Genomic DNA, 18,940 nt, shown 5'->3' with positions numbered 1-18,940 from the left:
CATACCATTAAGCTTTGAAACAGTAAAAACAGCACACAGCATAGCACTTTGTACTGAATAGCAAATAAGAATTCCATATTAAAATCCTAGTACAAAACATTATATTTTATTTCACATCACACAGGTGATCTTGTGGAAAGAATATTTTCACGACACAATTTGAGTTCCCGAGTGCCATGCTGAAAAATCTGAGCATGATATTGTGTAACGCACAATTTGAAGTCTTCATCCGAGACCAGCTCACACATAAACATATGATAAAATATATATGTATATATTTTTTTCATGATTCTTTTACAACAATGTCATGAAAATGAGGGGGGGGTTGCCTGCTACTGTGGTTGCGGCATATGATCGGGGACTTTGAGAACATTTCCTAGTGTCAACAATTCCTTTGAACAATGGTGAAAACAAACGTCATCATTGCAAAGTGATTATTTTAAATATCGGAACAAAAATAAGAAACTGAAAACGAAATTCTGAAAGAAAAAAAACTCTCTCAACAAACATTTCCTCTACATGATGCAGTACGCATTGCTAAATCATCTTCATCTACTAGTGTGTCTCAACTTGTGTTCTTACACAAATTCTTACGATCATGATCAGCTTTATAATCTATGGTGAATAACAGAGTGGTTAAAAAAAAAAGACAAAAGAGAAGAAATTCACAATTTTTTTTAACAAACAGTGACATTTACAAGTTGTACAAACAATCTACACAACTTATTATTACCTATACAGCATTATTAATGAGTTTTAATGGAATATTTTCACCTGCTGTCTCATCATCTACAATGAGAGGAGCTCCCTACGAACAAATAAACTAAAGGTAAACGGGAAACGAATCGACGGCTGACAGAGGCAATGCAATAACAAATGCGAAAAGGGACGAAGAGGTACACAGAGCAAACGATAAGTGATTCAAAACGTAAGGATTCTTTGGGAGGGAATTGGAGTACGGTGTGTATGGAGCGGTACAATAAACAAAAAAAAAAAAGTCAACATTAGCTCATGGAAAGCTTTGTCTTAAAGCTTACTCAAATATATATTTCCTATTCCAATAACTGTGTATGAGGCATCAAGTTTTTTTTAAACATGTACAGTTCTTCACTTATCACTTTCGACAGGCTCTTGGTTGTCTAGCCTCGTCTTCTTCGAGTCTTCCTCCCCCATTTCTTCCCTCTCCCCTCCTCCGCCCGGCTCTGCCACCTCGGAGTGATGTCGCTTCAATCCTCCTAACTGATCAAAGTTTGGGGTAGCAGGAGTCACAAATGCACCACTGCAATTAGACAAACAAAACTGTCATTTGCATACTCTACGATACACTTTAACAATGCTGAGGATTGATCGATACAAAATTTTAACTGATACCGAAGAAGTATAAAGATAAAACTTACCAATACCAATATTCAACTAGCCCTAATGTAAAACTAGAAACTGTTCGAACAGGTATTCTCAGGCTATCAGTAGCCCTAATGTAAAACTAGAAACTGTTCGAACAGGTATTCTCAGGCTATCAGTAGCCCTAATGTAAAACTAGAAACTGTTCGAACAGGTATTCTCAGGCTATCACTAGCCCTAATGTAAAACTAGAAACTGTTCGAACAGGTATTCTCAGGCTATCACCCAGGTTAAATCGTTGTTAGCTTCCAACATTTCGAGCACATACATTGCACTCATCATCAGGGAATGTAAAAAAAATGGAGACCAATGTAGGGTTATATACACATCTATGATGGGGCAGAGCTTGGTGCTGTCTTCCTATTGGCTCACTCTGGATCCTGGTGTTCTTATTGGCTGGTGTTGTGTTTTTACGGAGGAATGGGTTCCAGGTGTGACTAAGCTGGAGTCTCGCGTCCCTGTTGAGATTGGTGCTTTCCCGTGAAATGGCTATGGCTTCTCTTACTCCTTGGTCCAAGTTACCGGCACATTTGGCTATTATTTCGGTGCCTGCAAATACAATCTTGTCCCCCTCGGTGATGCGGTGTTCAGCAAGTTCTGAGTTTTCTGGTTAGAATAATCTGACGTTGCGCTGATGTTCACTACGTCGCTGTTCAATGGTGCGTCCCATAAGGCCTATATATGGTGTTCCACATTGTATGCACTCCAAACATTAACCTGGCTGGTAACCCAAGAACACCTGTTTGAATCACGTCGCCAAGAAAGCTATAATTCCTATTTTAGAAACTGTTCATTCATTAACTTAATTTATGACGATTAAAGAAGCTGTATATTTAAACAAAAAAACCATGAATCATACAGTTTGTTTCAAAAGTCCAGCAACCCAAAGTCATTATAGAGCCTCATCCATTGAGATATTTTCAAATGCTTACCATTATCAGTTCACTCCATACAGAAACTTATATAAATTAATAACTGGCGGAAGGCAGTTATAACATTTTTTCCCAGGATGCCTATCTATCATTTGTGACCAATATTGATCATGTGCAACTTTTAATGGATTTACGACTGGCGATTATGTGAGATAAGTGAAAAAGTGCCATTTTAGGGACATAAATAACACCTTAGCTGGCAACACTAGAAGGCTGAAATTTTGTCAGCAGACCCAAGCAACATGTACTTAAACATTGGCCATACATTTACGTGAAAAATCATAATTTGCATGGAAATTGGACTCTTGGCTACTCTGAGATCTCTTCACCCATGCCCATTGGCCTGTTGCTGACTGCTAAACCAGTCCCAGATGACTGTATTTAACATGCCAAACTAATAATGGTTTTTCAGTTGTCTTTTTTTGTTTATTAATATTCATGTGATTTTATGACAATTGAAAAACAAAATAATACAGTTACTTTAGAGTAACTAAAGTTTTTTCTGCTAAAGAAAGATCTTCAATGTTATTCAATGAATCGGACTATGGTATCAGACAAAAGAACACAAACTGGTTGAAATTTTTAGGAAGTCATGACAAAAGGCCACTCTTCGATGACGTGTTACACGCATCCCACATTTTGCAAGAATAATAATTTCTTAAATATTTTTCTCGGCAAAAAATGAGCATGCTGGAAAAAAATTTACGCTGCCTTGTGCCAGTTATTAATTTATATAATTTTCTGTATGGAATAAACTGATAATGTTAAGCATTGAAAAATATCTGAATGGATGAGGCTTTGTAATACAGAAAACCTGGTATAAATATCTCTTATGGTTTTCCATGATATAAATTTTCAAAGTTTGGCTTGCATGACTTTTGAAACACACTGTACTTCTAATTTAGGTATGGGCCAATAAGAAATTTTAGCCAATACTAATAAAGTACAGATATAAACTTTACTGATACTGATAAACAATAAAAAAATTCCAAATGGTCCTTAACTTGTGCAACTTTCGGAATGTGCCCAAGTTTTTGCTTCCATGGGCCTCCCCCATGGCGCAGTGGTAGCGTCATTGCCTTGTAATCAAGGGGTCCCGGGTTCGATACCCGGTGGAGGCACAAGTGGTTCGGATCCCACTTTAAACTGTAGGTCCAGTCCCGATTAGCCTTACTGTGCATAAAGTGGACTTAAAACACCAACTCGTTCTCGTTAAAACACCAACTCGTTTTTGCTTCCATTTCAACTTTTTTGTGTTTTGTCTAATGTAGGTTATTTTAACCTATGCTGTTACTTCCCTTTACTAATCTTTTAAACGTGGTGTAAGTGTTACGACAAAGGAGAAACTTCCCACATTGTAAGATGGCATAAAATAGCGTCTTGTGCTCACAACAATCTTGCCCACAACAGGAAACTAGTTATGGCCATTGGCCATTCCTTAAGTCCTGTCGTGAAGATTGTGATGTTCACTTTTGCATGAAATGCACACACTGGGAGGCTGGTTTGTTCAGTGAAAATCATCTGCTACTTGCAATGCGCCTGCAAGATAGCTTCAAACTGCACTAGTTCGGAAAACACAATGTAATTGGAAAAGAAAGTGATATGAAGCGAAGCACAAGATGAGTGTCTCTTCACTGTTCTTAAAACATGTTTAAATTGAGGATGAATGTCTGGGGCAGAGTTTATTTCTACCAGGAGGAGAGTGTTCCGCTGGACACCATGCGCAAAACAAAACGATGACAGACACATTCGCCTTCAGAGCGTTCCTTAAACTGGTAAAATAACTGGTTTCACCAGGTTCACGAGGCCAGTTAATTCAGTTTGATTCATTTGTTTTATTAAGACTTAATGAATTGGCTCCTTCAACGAGACTAAAACCCATGGTGTGGGAAATTCATAAAGGGCAAACACCGAAACACGTTAAAAGGCATACTTACACCACAAAAAATATCTTAAATTAGTCACTAACAAGAAGTTTTGTGCAACAGATCACATACACTGATTACACCTGAGCCATCGCCCAAGGTAGAGCACGTAACATGTGGGGAAGATGCAGCTGATGTAAACATCTGCTAAAGAAGCACATAAGAACGTGTCGCACAATCAAATTACATCACAGAACAAAACACAACTGAGGACTCAAACCACGTTAAAATTTGAAGTGGGTGTGGGAAAATTCCTCACGTCTTTAGAGATGTTTAGACTTCCAAAACTTCAATGTTGACCTAAGGAGTCAGCTGAGTACAGAAAAGGGAAAGGAACTGTAGAGATATAATATAATCTCTGTAATTTAAATACAGTGTAACACTGATTTTACGTTCCCACATGTTTACATTTTCTTGGATTTTAAATTTTCCAATACTCTAGAATAAAATCCAAGGATAGAAGCAGATGCATTCTCTATTTCAACCTTACGTATTACAGACTCTTACCACCCACCCACAAATATATAATCATAAAACCAAAATTAGTTAATTTACTTACGTAAAGTGAGTATAAAGTTGTCATAGATGACGTTTCGGTGGCAACTGCCCCTTCTTCAGGTCATGAAGTCGGCTATTACGTGCATACGTAAAGCTTCGTCATTTAGAAAGGATCAAGGTATATGTATGGACAGGTTGAATGTTAGGATGGCTAATGACTAAAACATGATAAAACTGCTATAAAAATTGTTAAAACCCGTAATGTTACTCTATCACAGCTCCATGTTGACAGGAACAAGTATGTTCAATTACTATTAAAAATTGTTAAAACCGGTGAGGTTACCGTAACACTGATACACGTAGACAGGAACTGGTATGCTTTCAAATGCTCCAGGTTGCAAGTGAGTCACTTTTCCTCCTTCCCCAACTTTATACTCACTTTACGTAAGTAAATTAACTAATTTTGATTTTATGCTTATAAAGGGTGCGGCAACATAACTTCCTTATTTCAGAATGCAATAAAACCCATGTGATGAATTAGAATTGTTTAATGTTTTTTTTACACTGTAGGTACACATCTAAAGTTATGTTTCACACAGTTTTGAAAATCATATGAGGGAGGTGACGCCCCCCATTGTCCATACACTGAAGAAGCTGATTTCATGACCCGAACCAGCATATCAGTGGGAATGTTGGCAATTTCTTGACGGATGTTGGCCTTTAGGTCTTGGAGGGTCCTTGGACGGGTAACAAACGTGGTATTTCAAAAAAACCAAAAAAAAAAAAAAAAAAAAAAAATCGCAAGGGGCCAAGGGCAGACGTATGTTTGCGCGCAGAACGCCGTGGTGATCGCAAGATTGAAGCTCTCACTGCCTCCATGTTCTCACGTGATCGGATGGGCCGAGGGGTTCCTGTTCTTCATCTTGTTGCACTCGCGGTTTGTCTGAACATAGTGACCCAGGTAACAATTGATTTCTGGTCCGGGACAGGGCCCAACGGGGCTACATGAAAGCACTTTCTGAAGGCACGCTGGGTTGCGATAACAGAACATCCGTTTGTAAAGTAGGCCTCGACGGCAAACACACGCACCTCACTGTTCCAACGCATGATGGCGACTGACTGGGACGCAAACGAAACTTTAGACTCGCGCCTGTCGAATGAGACCACTCCTGCTCCGCTAGAACCTCTACAGGCTGCATGGCACACATTTCAAAAAAGGAAGTTACGTTGCCGCACCCTGTATACGATAGTGAGTAAGTCGCACAGACCCTTTACATTGTTAATATATTTGTGGGTGGGTAGTAAGAGGCAGTAATACGTAAGGTCGAAATAGAGAAAACATCTGTTTGTTATTTTTAAATATTTAATCTAATGTGCTGAGTTTAAGTTTCCCATTTCACACCCAGACTCAAAATACATCTACAAACGCACGTCACAAATGTTACAGAATATACTAATACATGAAAAATTGTTAATTGTGTAAGAATTTCAAACTCAAATTTAACTAATGAACTTCATTATATCTTATCTTCCAATAATCTTCCGACTGTCAGATAGATTCTTCTGCAAAGAACACTAACAAAGTAAACAGATTGAGAGAATTCGGTTTTATTTTCCATGCAGCTTTCTTTTCCTTCCTCGATAAAAATAAAAGCTAAAACTTGCCTAAGGGCATTTATAAATACAGTAAAACCTCGTTACTGTACCAGACTAATGGGGGGGGGGATAAGTTGACCAGTTTAACGAAAGTCCAGATTAACTGAAATAATCTAAAAGAACAGTAGAAACCGCATTAAAACTGTTTATAGCAACAAAACAAGTTTATTATGGTGTAAAGGGCATAGGCCTAAATACACTATACAAAGTCTGCAGGAAACAGAATTTCATCAGTGGTAGACTGTTTTTTTTTCCTTTTGCCTGTCCGGATTAAGTGAAGTCTGGCTTATCGGGGTCTGGATTAACGAGGTTTTACTGTATGTATAAATTCAATGGGATTTGGATTAATAAAAGTTGCAATTTTTCATGTTTACAGAGAAAAATCCACACATAAATAATAAGACAATAATTCACACACAATTTCCAGTGAGTAGCAAACCTGATTTTGTCACATCTTAAGTTTTCTCATATCAGTAAACGTAAAATCAAGGTTCCACCACTATGAACATTTCTTGTAAATTTAAGAAACAAAAAAACTTTAAAAAATGCACCTTCAAATGATACTTTATTATTCACTTCCAAAGCTTCAAATTCCATGCAACATATAACATATGTCAACACCACAAGAACACCCTGTAACTTCTGCCTACCTGTAGCTAGTATATGCACTTTGTACAATAACTGGAGAAGGAGAAAACCCTTGCGACACCACAGCCTCATCCGGCACAGTGACGAGGGTAGCTGCATTGTTTGGCACCATGTAGTTCTCTGGAAAGATGACTGTAATCAATATAGAATAGTACCGCTGTCACATTGGAATTTTTAACACATAAATGTAGCACAGTTGTACAGTAAATTTTTTCTTGCCACAAACCGAAAGTAATAGATAATTTCAGAAATTACAAGTATAAATTAGAGACGATTCGATACCAAACCCAATACTTTTACAGATCCCTACAGACACTGATGCTTGAAAATTCTAATAATTAAAAATTGTTCAAAATATTGATTAATATTAGTGTGCAGATGACCAAATATTGATGGCAGCAAAGGTGTGTTTTCAAACTTCAATCAATTCTTACAAATTATAACATGAAAATTTCAGTAGATAGAACCAAGTCAAAGGTAATAAATGGTAAAAAAAAACAACTTCCTAGAATGAAAATAGTGATAAGCAAATAATACTTGAACAGGCAATAGACTTTGTACAACACCAAAAAGATGTTGAGAAAAATATAATAAATTAAATGGAATTTGGAAAGAAATTTTGGAAAACAAATGAGAAAATGGTTTGGATCCCACCTTAAACTGTAGGTCCAGTCCCAATTAGCCTTCCTGTGCATACAGTGGACTTAAAAAGGAACTTTAATCAAATCAACCATAACATAATTTCAAAACCGGCTCTTTGCAACCATACATTACACTTTATACAGTGGAACCTCAATTTTACGTTTTTCAGGGAACCAAGCTGCAAAAACTTAAGATGCGGGAAATTATAAAAATTGAGGAAAATTGGCCATGTTTGAACCATCATGATTGAATGTATAATGTAGGAAAATGTAAAATCTGGGAACATAAAATTGGAGTTCCACTGTACATAGTTCGTACAGTATGCGAAGGATGAGCACACTATTACACAATTTAAAAATTAAATTTCAATTTCTCAGCACTTAAACGACTTAAAAAATATCAACATTGATTGACAGAGTTCTTAATCTCAGTGGTTCACAGTTAATTTCATAAACTTGTGTACAACAGAAATAAAGTAAATAATGTTATTCATGAATGTAGAAGAAAGTCACATAGCCCCCCACTCTCTGTACAAAATGATGCACAGTGGGGCAGATGGCACAAAACTTGGCATAACATAGGAAAAGACCTGCTCGAACATGTCCTAGCATGTCGCGTCGCTCACAATGCCCTGTTCTGTGCTACACGCCTTAGTTCACGTGAGTTGTCAGTGGCGATCGCATCTGTTGTGTAGTACCTCCACTGCACTCCTTACTTTGTAGTGAGTGTGTGACGGCATGTTGTAAGAATCGGAACCTTTATTGACGGTGGGTCAACTGCACGTATGCAACGGTAGTTTAGTAGTAAGAAACACAGAATGACATAAAAGACGTAAAGATAGATAAGCAAAGAAAAGGCGGGAGAAAAGTGCTGCTTTTATGTGCTGTTCTGCGAAAAGATCGATCGTTTTAGTTATGTTTCAAGCAAGTCCAAGCTTCGATTCTGAATTGTTTATAATCAGAATTCCTTCCAATTTATGGCGCTGTTGTTTATTTCTGGTACTTCTTGCTAGTCCCAGCACGTGGGATGAAATTTGTGTAGGGTATGTAACCCAGTTCGAAAGCTAAAGTACGGCGGTATTCATTCGAAATCTTTGTTCGTTGCAGGTACGATGGCAACTACTATTTCTATCAAGAGGACAGACCTCCTAGATATAATGAACAGATGTGAAAGTGGGAAAATGGAAGAGAAATTGGAATTATTGATGGAAGAAATCCGGAAACGAACGAAATGTAACCCAGAAAATCTTCCTTTGTTGAAGCAACAGTTATCATATTTGAAGTCACAGTACAAATTTCGCTGGAGAAAAGCATGTAGGATAAACACAAAAATTTGAAAAAGATAACAAGGAGTGGTTGTATAATGCCATTCCATTCAGTATGTATTCAGGAGGAAAACATGGTCACCCGGAAATACGTGTTCGGGTTGAAAACAAAACACTTAAGGGAATCCACATCAGTATCCATGCTAAAGAACGCCACCCAAATGAGTTTACAAACTGAGGGACAATCACAGGCTTCGAAACTGCTGAAGGAAATGACAGCAAGCCCCACACATGCTACCAAATACAGGAGGGCTTGCCAAAAAAACACTAAAACTGCCTAACCTGATGCCAGGTGAAGATGCTCTAGCTATTGTGGTCGAGGCCAAATTACCAAGACATCAATATAATGTCATAAGAACAAGTGCTCAAGAGAAATTTCCGTCGTACAAAATTAGTCAAGCTCCACAGAAGCTCTGTATCCCAAGAATATAGAAGTGACCGAAACCTGTGCCCACGTTCCTTTGCAAAATTTGTTAGATCACACAGCTGAATGCCTACTTCTTGCGGTAGAACCTGTCATTGCGTCTCTGAATAATGAACACGTTAAACAATTATGTCTTATAACAGAATGGGGATTTTACAGCTCATCTGGCCATAATCCTTACAAGCAGATGCTTCACGGCTCTGAAGCTATTGATTCGTCTGTTTTTATTAAAAGTATCGTTCCTCTTCGCCTGGAATATGGTGGAAACACTCCAAAACACAAGCACAGTGAGTTGATTATCTCAAAAGACCTATGAATGCACTTTGTAACATATCACTCAATTGCCCGATTTTAAATATGGTGCTTACAAACCCTGTCTATTATTTTTTGAATTTATGCATTTTCATAAGCTCTTGCCCCACTGTGCCGACGTGAGGGATCAAACATTTTATGATCACCCTGTATGTTATCTAAAATTTGCACATCACAAGGAGTTTTCTCAAGACAGAATTATGGGTCAAATTATGAGGTAGATAAATTCACACAAATGTGAAATAATACTTGGTAGCAGCCCGGTGGAGCTCCAATCTCCTTGTTGGCTTAACTACTCAATATAAATAATATACAAAATACATAGTCCTAACACGACTCTCAGTACATTAATTACTGAACATATATTCAATAAACAGGCCTCCCCCATGGAGCAGTGGTAGCGTCCTTGCCTTGTAATCAAGGGGTCCCGGGTTCGACCCGCATGGGTGTCTTAATATAATACAGTAGATGAAGTATAATTCAACCCTTATTGAAATGAACCAAATAAATATACGATTCATATACTGTATTACAAATTGTCACAAGTGACAAACATGAGGCACGTTAAAATTATATGACAATAATTTTAAAGCAAATGTGATATAATATAAAGAAAACATTAAAAATAAAATTGTTGATGCACAACAAAGAAAAATTTGATAATATAATTTTTTGAGTTCTCAGAAAATGAAAATAATGTTTTGTCGGAACCTGTTTCATCTCTTTATTCGTAGATTAAGTTTTTTGTTTTCATAGAGTTGAGTATTCTTGTAATTCAAACGCCTTTAATGCAATAATGGCACACAGATGGTTGAGTTTTTTTCATGACGTTCGCTAGTTTAGTAGAAGTTGTTAATGTGACAAAACACGAACTATTCCAGACTCCCTTCTCAGGATCAAACAAGGACAACAATATAATTTGCCACTGGAAGAATATCCAGTTAATAATTTTACAGAGTTGTAGTAACTCGTTTGAAAATGCCTTGTGTATGATTTTGTTTTAGTTGTTAATTCAGTTAGAATATGTGTTGGTTTGTTGTATTTTCTCAAAGTTCAATGAACTAAAGGCTTTTGTCCTCTAAAAATCTTAAGTTAGGCTCGAAAAATCCTAAAGTAGGTTAAAAAGAACTTAAAATTAGTTCAAAATTTCTGAATACTGCTGATTAGGTATAGTCACCGGCAATGAAAATGGGACACCTATATAAATACACACTATCTTGCATAACGTTATGTGTGTTGCCTAACCCTACGGCAATGGCAGAACTTAATATTGGAAATTTGCTATTAAAAGCCACTCATCGCCGTATAGTTAGGCACCAATCTGTTTTCATGTTATCCACAGTCAAACTCCGCAATTTTGTCTGTGAGTATCATCTTATATTCTGAAAATCTTTCAACAAAATATAGTAAGTGGTGCAAACTTCAATGCTGAAATGTTAGTTTACAAGGTGTGAATGCAACATTCGCTTCTTGTCCTGCCACTGCGTGCCTTGAAACTTTGGTCTTGGGTTGGTGGATCAGGTGGACGCGAGACACAAGTTCTCAACGAGATTAGGAAGTTATAGACTTTCTACACTCAAATGTATGACTTGTGATGGAATTAAACTTCAGCACATAGCAAAAACTGGAAGAAAAGCGAATCCACAATATCTCTGGGGGAACAGCTAGTGTTTTCAGCTTCCATGGTGCCGTGGGGATCGTTTACCTTCGCGCGTGGTAGGAAATACTCGGCGTCAGACAGTAGAGGGTGAGAGCCATGATGCGTTGGGGGTAGGTGACGTAAACAAACGTCCAGCCACGGTGAAAGATTTTCTTCAGCGTTACTTTTGGAAAGGTTGATTTCGGGAGAAAGAAGTGTTCTTATTATGTTAATATAAATAATTTAAATAGCTCAAAAGCACGATAAGTAGGAGGGAACAGCCTGTTCCCTCTGCTCCATGGAGGGATCGCCACTGTAATTAACATTGATTTACTTGAACATGCCTAATCTCTGCATAACATTTACATATACATCAATATATGACAAGCTTACTAATAAACTAATAAATATTACACCTGAAAGTTTCGCATTTCATAACTATAATGACCGACTTCCACACATCACAATGAAATTAATTTACATTTCATTAGTACAATGGAATGATTAACTTCAATTAATTATACAGTTCGGAATGAAAATAAATGTGAATAAAACAAAAGCAATGGTGATCGGAAGAAAGCAGAGGATGGCAAATGTGAGTATCAGAGCTAAGAGAATCGATCAAGTAGACAGCTTTAAATATCTTGGATGCTCATAAACAGTAATATGAAACGCAGCCAAGATATAAAAGTAAGAATAGCAATGGAGAAGGAAGCCTTCAATAGAAAGAGAAATATTTTCTGTGGATCTATGAACAAAGAACTAATATTTTCTGTGGATCTATGAACAAAGAACTAATATTTTCTGTGGATCTATGAACAAAGAACTAATATTTTCTGTGGATCTATGAACAAAGAACTGAGGAAAAGACTAATGAAATGCTTTGTATGGCGTGTAGCTCTATATGGTGCTGAAATATGGACACTGAAAACAAATGAGAAAATGTGATTGGAAGCTCTAGAAATTGGCTATGGAGATAAATGGATTGGTTGAAATGGACAGAAAAAGTGAGAAATGAAACAGTGCTAGAAAGAGTTGAGGAAAAGAGATCAAATGCTGGAGATAATCACGAAGAGAATAAGAAATAGGTTGGGGCACTGGATGAGATGAAACTGTATCCTAAGGGATGCTATTGAAGGGATGGTCAATGGAAAGAAAATCCAGCAAAGAAGAAGATACCAAATGATTGACGACATCAAAATAAATGGATCCCACGCTGCTACAAGGCGAAGAGCTGAAGATCGAACAACATGGAGGTTGCAAGGAAAGACCTGTCCCTGGGCAGAAAACAATGAATGAATAAAGAAATCCAACCTGCTAAATTGTACGTATTTGTGCATGTTGATATATACATGTTATATGCAGTGACATAGTGGAAACAAGCATGGTTTTAATGTTGGCTGTCTGAAGTATTCCATGCATAATACGTAAATGAGTATTTACGGTATATAGTGCTGCATTTATGCAAAGGAATGTTTTTATATATTACAATATTAATTAATTACATTTGTGAATGTCAAAGCTGACATGGTTGAAGGAGTTTTGTGTGACTCCATGCTATCTTAGGAAGTTCAGCCCTATACATAACTCCCCACAAGAGATAACCAAAATTTTAGAAATCTTCTCTGGCTATGGTCTTTCCTGTTGCAGGAACTTCAAGAGATAAATGTATGGAACATTGGCATCACAACCATTCACACGAATCATTATTCAACAGTTAAGTATTTGGATTGACAAGAAAAGCAGAAAAAAGCAAGACAAATAATATGAACACCTACCTTCCCTTGTTACTTCACCACCAACCCCATTTGTTACTACAGTAATCTGCTGAGCAGGAACCATTAGTCGAGATTTCCCCACCAACACCTGTTGGTGCTGACCGGAGGTTGTCACCATGCCACTTGTTACAAATGTAGTCACACCTGGAAATAGAACAAAATATGAAACATATGAACTAAATAATATGTAATTCTATTGTACATTTGCTTATATGTCTACATCTTTAGGTGATGAATCATGAAACTAATGAACGAATAGAAACAGGCAATGCATCCTGCATACACCAAGAATTCTTTGTGTACCAAGCTCCAAAAACTTAAAATGTGGGAAAATGTAAAATTGAGGAACATTTTATAATGTTGGGACCATCACAATTGAATGTATAAGGTAGGAAAATGTATTGGGTTGATGCATAAGTTGTGTTTGGTATGGCAACACTGCAGTGTTAGGAGTTTGTTTATCGTTTAATGTTTATCAATTGGAGTGGCATTGTTGTGCTTGCGAATATGCATTGAACTTAACACATTTGAAGAAAGATGGTGTTATTTATGGGCTAAAGAACAATAAGTGTCTCCACGTTCAGGAAGACCATCGAGCTTTAATGAAGACAGTTTAAACGCTTTAATCCACGAGGATCCAAATCAGTCGACTCGAGAATTAGCAGATGTGGTGAACTGTGACCATTCAACCATCGTGCGGCACTTGCATGCCATGGGTAAGGTTCAGGATACCGCATGCTTTAAATGAAAATAACCAAATCAGCGAGTAGGCCAGGAATACAGCATCGAGTGCTGCAACACGATAATGCACACCCACTCTCCGCTAACATGACAAAAGCTGCTATCCAGGAGCTTGGTTGGGTAGTCATTCCACATCCTCCTTACTCCCCCATTCTTGCATCCTCGGATTGCAACCTTTTCAGCTCTCAATCCATCAATCTTCAAGGAAGCTCCTTTGGTGACGAAAATGCTCTTAAAACTTGGCTTGATGATGCATTTAACACTGAATCAGGTGATTTCTTCAGGCGTTGAATTGAAAAATTGCCCCAGCATTGGTAGACAGTCACAGACAATGAAGGGAAATATTTGCTCATCTCAAATTAGTATCAAATAAAAATACTTTTGGCACGGTGAAAAAAAAAATCAACCCAATAAAACCGGGGAACGTAAAATCGGGGTTCCACTGGTACTCCTTTCATTGTAGAATTCCTCTTCACGTAGTTGCAATCATTTGAACAAGTTTTCTGATATTACGTCTCAGGAGAACACACACTCCATTCATTAGACATCAAACTCCTGATGACAGGAGCATGTTTTCTCCTGTAAAATTTACATAAAAAAACGTTTAAATGCTTGTAACAACTGTAAACTACAATTGAACCATGAAATCAAAAAATTGCTACCCTAGCTTGACTTTCTCATGCTCCATAACAGTTGGAATCCCATGAGACATCTTAATCAGTAACATGATGTACCAGTGGCCACGGTGGCTCAGTCGGTAACGCGTCTGACTACCATGCTAAAGGTCCCGGGTTCGATCCCCGGCCGGTTCAAATCCAGGAACTTTTCTAACGATGGAAGCGGTCCCGGTGCCCACCCAGCATCGAATAACATGGGTACCTGAGGAAAACCCTGGGGGGTAAAGGCAGTCAGGGGCATGATGCTGATCACATCGCCCCAACTCACGACCGGATCAAGAAAGTGTGGGGCGTTACCCCCACACCCCCTATACGCCTTCATGGCATAGTGCTTTGCACAGGGGAGCACTTTAATTTTTTTTTAGGTGCAATAAAATTTACAGCCAAGAGTAAAATTTCATTGCAAAATCATTGTTTACGATTTTACATGTAGTATGATTAGTACTTGGGTACATGTTGCTTGTAACTTCTGACAAAAAGTTATCAACTCCTAGTGTTGCTAATAAATAAAATGTCACTTTTTCCACTTTGCCCTTGAATAGGTACAGGCCACAGTGGCTCAGTTGGTAACGTGTCTGACTACCATGCTAAAGGTCCCGGGTTCGATCCCCGGCCGGTTCAAATCCGGGAACTTTTCTAACGTTGGAAGCGGCCCTGGCACCCACCCAGCGTCGAATGACATGGGTACCTGGGGGAAACCCTGGGGGGTAAAGGCGGTCAAGGGCGTGTTGATCGCATCACCCCCACTCACGACTGGATCAAGAAAGTGTGGGGCGTTACCCCCACACCCCCTATACGCCTTTGTGGCATGATGCTAAGCACAGGGGAGCACTTCACCTTTTTTTTTTTACCATGATTAGGAGACATAAAACTTCAAATTATGACAATACTAATCATTCCTCCAAAATTGACATTGTGGAAAAAATAATCACTAACTATATTTTCATGTATAAGGGAAACTGGTAATCAAAATATTTTAAAATGTCTCAAACAAGGTCCCCACTTATTCTGAACAAAAAAGAAAAAAGTCCCAACTTTTCATGCAATTTTAAAATAAATTTCCTGATCATCCTCTGGAGCTTTAAACACGCTAATAACGAAGCATGAAATGTTAAACTGTTCTTACTACTCAAGATAGTAAAGTTTATTCAACAATAAAAGCATTTTTGTATGGAATGTCTTCAATCAAGAAGTTGATTCAAGAAAAAAGTGGAAATTCGTGGCAAGTACAAAGAAACACTTGATTTTCCTTGACTTTTCCAAATTTTTGCATGGGCATCTTCCATCATGTGTGGTGGCATTAACAGATTAGGTGGGTGCCAGAATAGATAAAAAAAATTACATTTTGCAACTTGCAAATTTCAAACACTATGTCATCTCACTGGGAAATTAGAGATGGACTGCTATGAAATTTTGTCTGATACCAATAAAGTAGCGATATAAAATTTATCAATATCGATAACCGATATTCCACCGATCTGATATAAAATTTGAAATGGTCCTTGAAGAACCTGAATGGTTCATTGACATCCTTAATATTTATGTTTCCAGGTGACTGCAGTGCAGAAGTTGCATATTTATATACAGGGTGATCCTGATCCGTTTGGGTATGGATAAAATAAGATGGATGTGAAATTTTTTTGGTCAAATGTAATTACCTGAAATATGTGTGTGTGTGTGTGTGTGTATGTATATATATATATATATATCTCTCTCTCTCTCTCTATATATATATATATATATATATATATATATATATATAAAATGGATGTGTGTGTATATATGTGTGTGTTTTGTTTGTTCAGCAATAACTCTCGAACACCTGGAGCGATTTCAATAAAACTTGTTACATGCATCCCTTGCAACCTGGAAAGAAATACTGTGGGGGTAAGATACCCCTGGTACCCCTATAGGTGGGGGTGGGAAGGGGTGGCATGTAAAAATAATCGAGAACCACCAATATTAAATTCCGCACAAACAGAGATCCGTTACTTTATGCAATCTGCACAACAATAGTGTTTCTCGGGTTGTCTAACATTCAGGCTGTGTTGTGAATGGAATCCATAGTTTTTGTGACACTCCCAATGCAGGTTCAACTCCAAGTTCATCACCTATCAGCATGGGGGTGAGAGGGGGTGAAAAATAAAATGCCACAAATGACCTAGATTAGTGTCGAATCCATAGATTTTGGAGTCGCTAAGCTAATTGGTGACATTCACGATCACATTTAAAATTAGTTATATTTTACACTATAGTGAGAATTCAGTATTTTCCTGTCTAACACAAGATTGGGATAAATAAATACTCTGGCAACGCCGGGTTATCAGCTAGTATTGTATACAAAAGACTGAAAAGTGGGACTTTTTTTTTTATACACTACTAACAGTTTGGTACAGTTGTCAGTTTTCTACATGGCCTCCATTGCGAACTCTGCACAACACATAACGGTGATTCAATTCATTCCACGTCTGGTGTAACATCTCTGGGGTGATTCTGTCGAAAGCCCGTGTGATTTTGAGTTTCAAGTCATCAATGTCTGTGGGATTCAGTGAATAAACAGTGTCTTTAACAAAACCCCCGACGAAGTCTGGATTGATTGAGTTGGCATTTTAAGTCCACTTTATGCACCGTTAAGGCTAATAGGAACTGGACCTACAGTTTAAAGTGGAATCCGAACCACTATGTGCTTTCACTGAAAGAAGCCTCTGGGGGTTAAATCTGGGACCTGTATAACACTCTCGCACTTAGCATACCAAAGGACACATTTAGCCCTTTGCTGGTTCGTAAAAGCCATTTTAACAATAATGAATTGGTTCAAACTTCATTGTTGCCAACACACTACAGCAAAACTCCCATGTTTCACGCATGAAAACAAAATTTTCCTACTATCACATTTACTTTTCTATTAATGTTTTATTTTATCCATGCCCAAATGGATAACCCTGTATTTACTTGGTCTTGGAGATACCGATTAATCTCCCCCATCTCTAGTGAAGATAAAAAAACAACACAATTGCGGTCACAAAAACACAAAACTTAATATACTAACCTACTGAACAATCCCTGATCTAGTAAAATGAGACAAAACAAAGACTCTGTCTTCTTACCTGGGTGTCCAGGAGACCCTGGTGCGGACTGACTAGTCTTCACTTCCAGATGAGTCCCGTGCACAGCAGGGGAGCCCACAGACGAGTCGGGATATGGATCCGGGTTAGGGGATCCTTCCCTTGAGAGGGATTCAGGAGTCATCAGGCCGCTCACCCCTACATGGCTAGGTGAAGCAGGAGCACTCCTGGAAACAAGGAAAAATAACCATGGAAGTAGCTGGAAAGAATTTTCCTTCTGGTCGGTACTATTTATGCCAAATATCACCATCGCAGCAAACGTAGTTAAATGCATTTGACAAAGTTTAGTTACATTGTATCTAAAGATATCAGTTTGGCGGTTACACGGAGATAGGTAATTTACTCTGATAAGTGTACGAAGCCACCAGACGGGTGGCGAAATCAATCGCGAAGAAAATTTGCACGGAAAAATGAAAAGTAAGCTTATCAGAGTAAAAGTTTAGTTTGTGGAACTCAATTGGATTAATGTTTTAAACTCTTTTGTCAATTGCGGGAAACACCAAGCTCAATCTTCAAGAGCGAACAGGAAGTATTACAGCTGAGGCAACAACGTAAAATAATGCATTTACAACAACGATAATATTATGTCAGATGTCTATAAGATTCTCAAAATTTCTCCTAAATGGCTCTATATATTTCATTTGTTTTAATTTTTCATTCATATACAAATGTAGATATGGAGAATTTCAATGCTATATAAATATTCTAGGTTTGTCAAAAAGTTGTTTTCTAAAAAAAGAAATTGATTTGAATTTAAAAGCATGTATTTTTTAACCATGATTGTATTTAGAAAAAAACGTCACTGAAGGAGGACTGTTGTCCTATAGGATTGATGTTTGTTCTGGGTGGAATGGAAAGGACTTTTGCACCACAAAAAATTCTAACATCTCACCTTTATGCAAACGCAATTACTTTTGGTTGGGTTTTACCGACTCAAAAAAATGAATATATTCAGGAAAAATGTCACCTCTTCTAACTTATGCTTTTGTGATTGTTTTCTTTAACTTATGTCCACTTCTTTATGCACAGATAAGCTAATTGGGACTGGACCTACAGTTTAAGAAAGGTGACATTGTACATAACATTCTGTTATACATACATAATATTCTGGTATATGTTATATACCCCAAACGGTAATTTTTTTTGCAGTTACAGAAAACCAATGAAACCGGAACACTTTCATAATTGAGTTACTTACTCAGTACAATAAGTTATTAA

The 18,940-nt window shown here is 37.7% G+C and overlaps 1 protein-coding gene across 2 annotated transcripts in view; it reads right to left on the bottom strand.

Annotated features, from left to right (window-relative positions):
- Positions 1-1,048: 1,048 nt before the first annotated feature.
- LOC145989973 (forkhead box protein K1-like) overlaps positions 1,049-18,940 on the bottom strand; it is a 33,268-nt gene continuing 15,376 nt past the window's right edge. Inside the window, exons 6-9 of one of the 2 annotated variants that reach the window (XM_083125527.1) lie at positions 17,705-17,889; positions 13,180-13,323; positions 7,063-7,192; positions 1,049-1,279 (exon numbers count right to left, since the gene is read on the bottom strand). In XM_083125527.1, coding sequence (XP_082981653.1) covers positions 1,108-1,279; positions 7,063-7,192; positions 13,180-13,323; positions 17,705-17,889 — 631 coding nt within the window. In that variant the 3' untranslated portion in view covers positions 1,049-1,107. The remainder of the gene's footprint in view (positions 1,280-7,062; positions 7,193-13,179; positions 13,324-17,704; positions 17,890-18,940) is intronic. The other variant, XM_083125528.1, reaches the window with a different exon arrangement.

Source organism: Lepisma saccharinum, chromosome 7, assembly GCF_977018435.1.
Source record: "Lepisma saccharinum chromosome 7, izLepSacc3.1, whole genome shotgun sequence".
Taxonomy (NCBI): domain Eukaryota; kingdom Metazoa; phylum Arthropoda; class Insecta; order Zygentoma; family Lepismatidae; genus Lepisma; species Lepisma saccharinum.
This window is presented reverse-complemented; position numbering and strand designations above follow the sequence as displayed.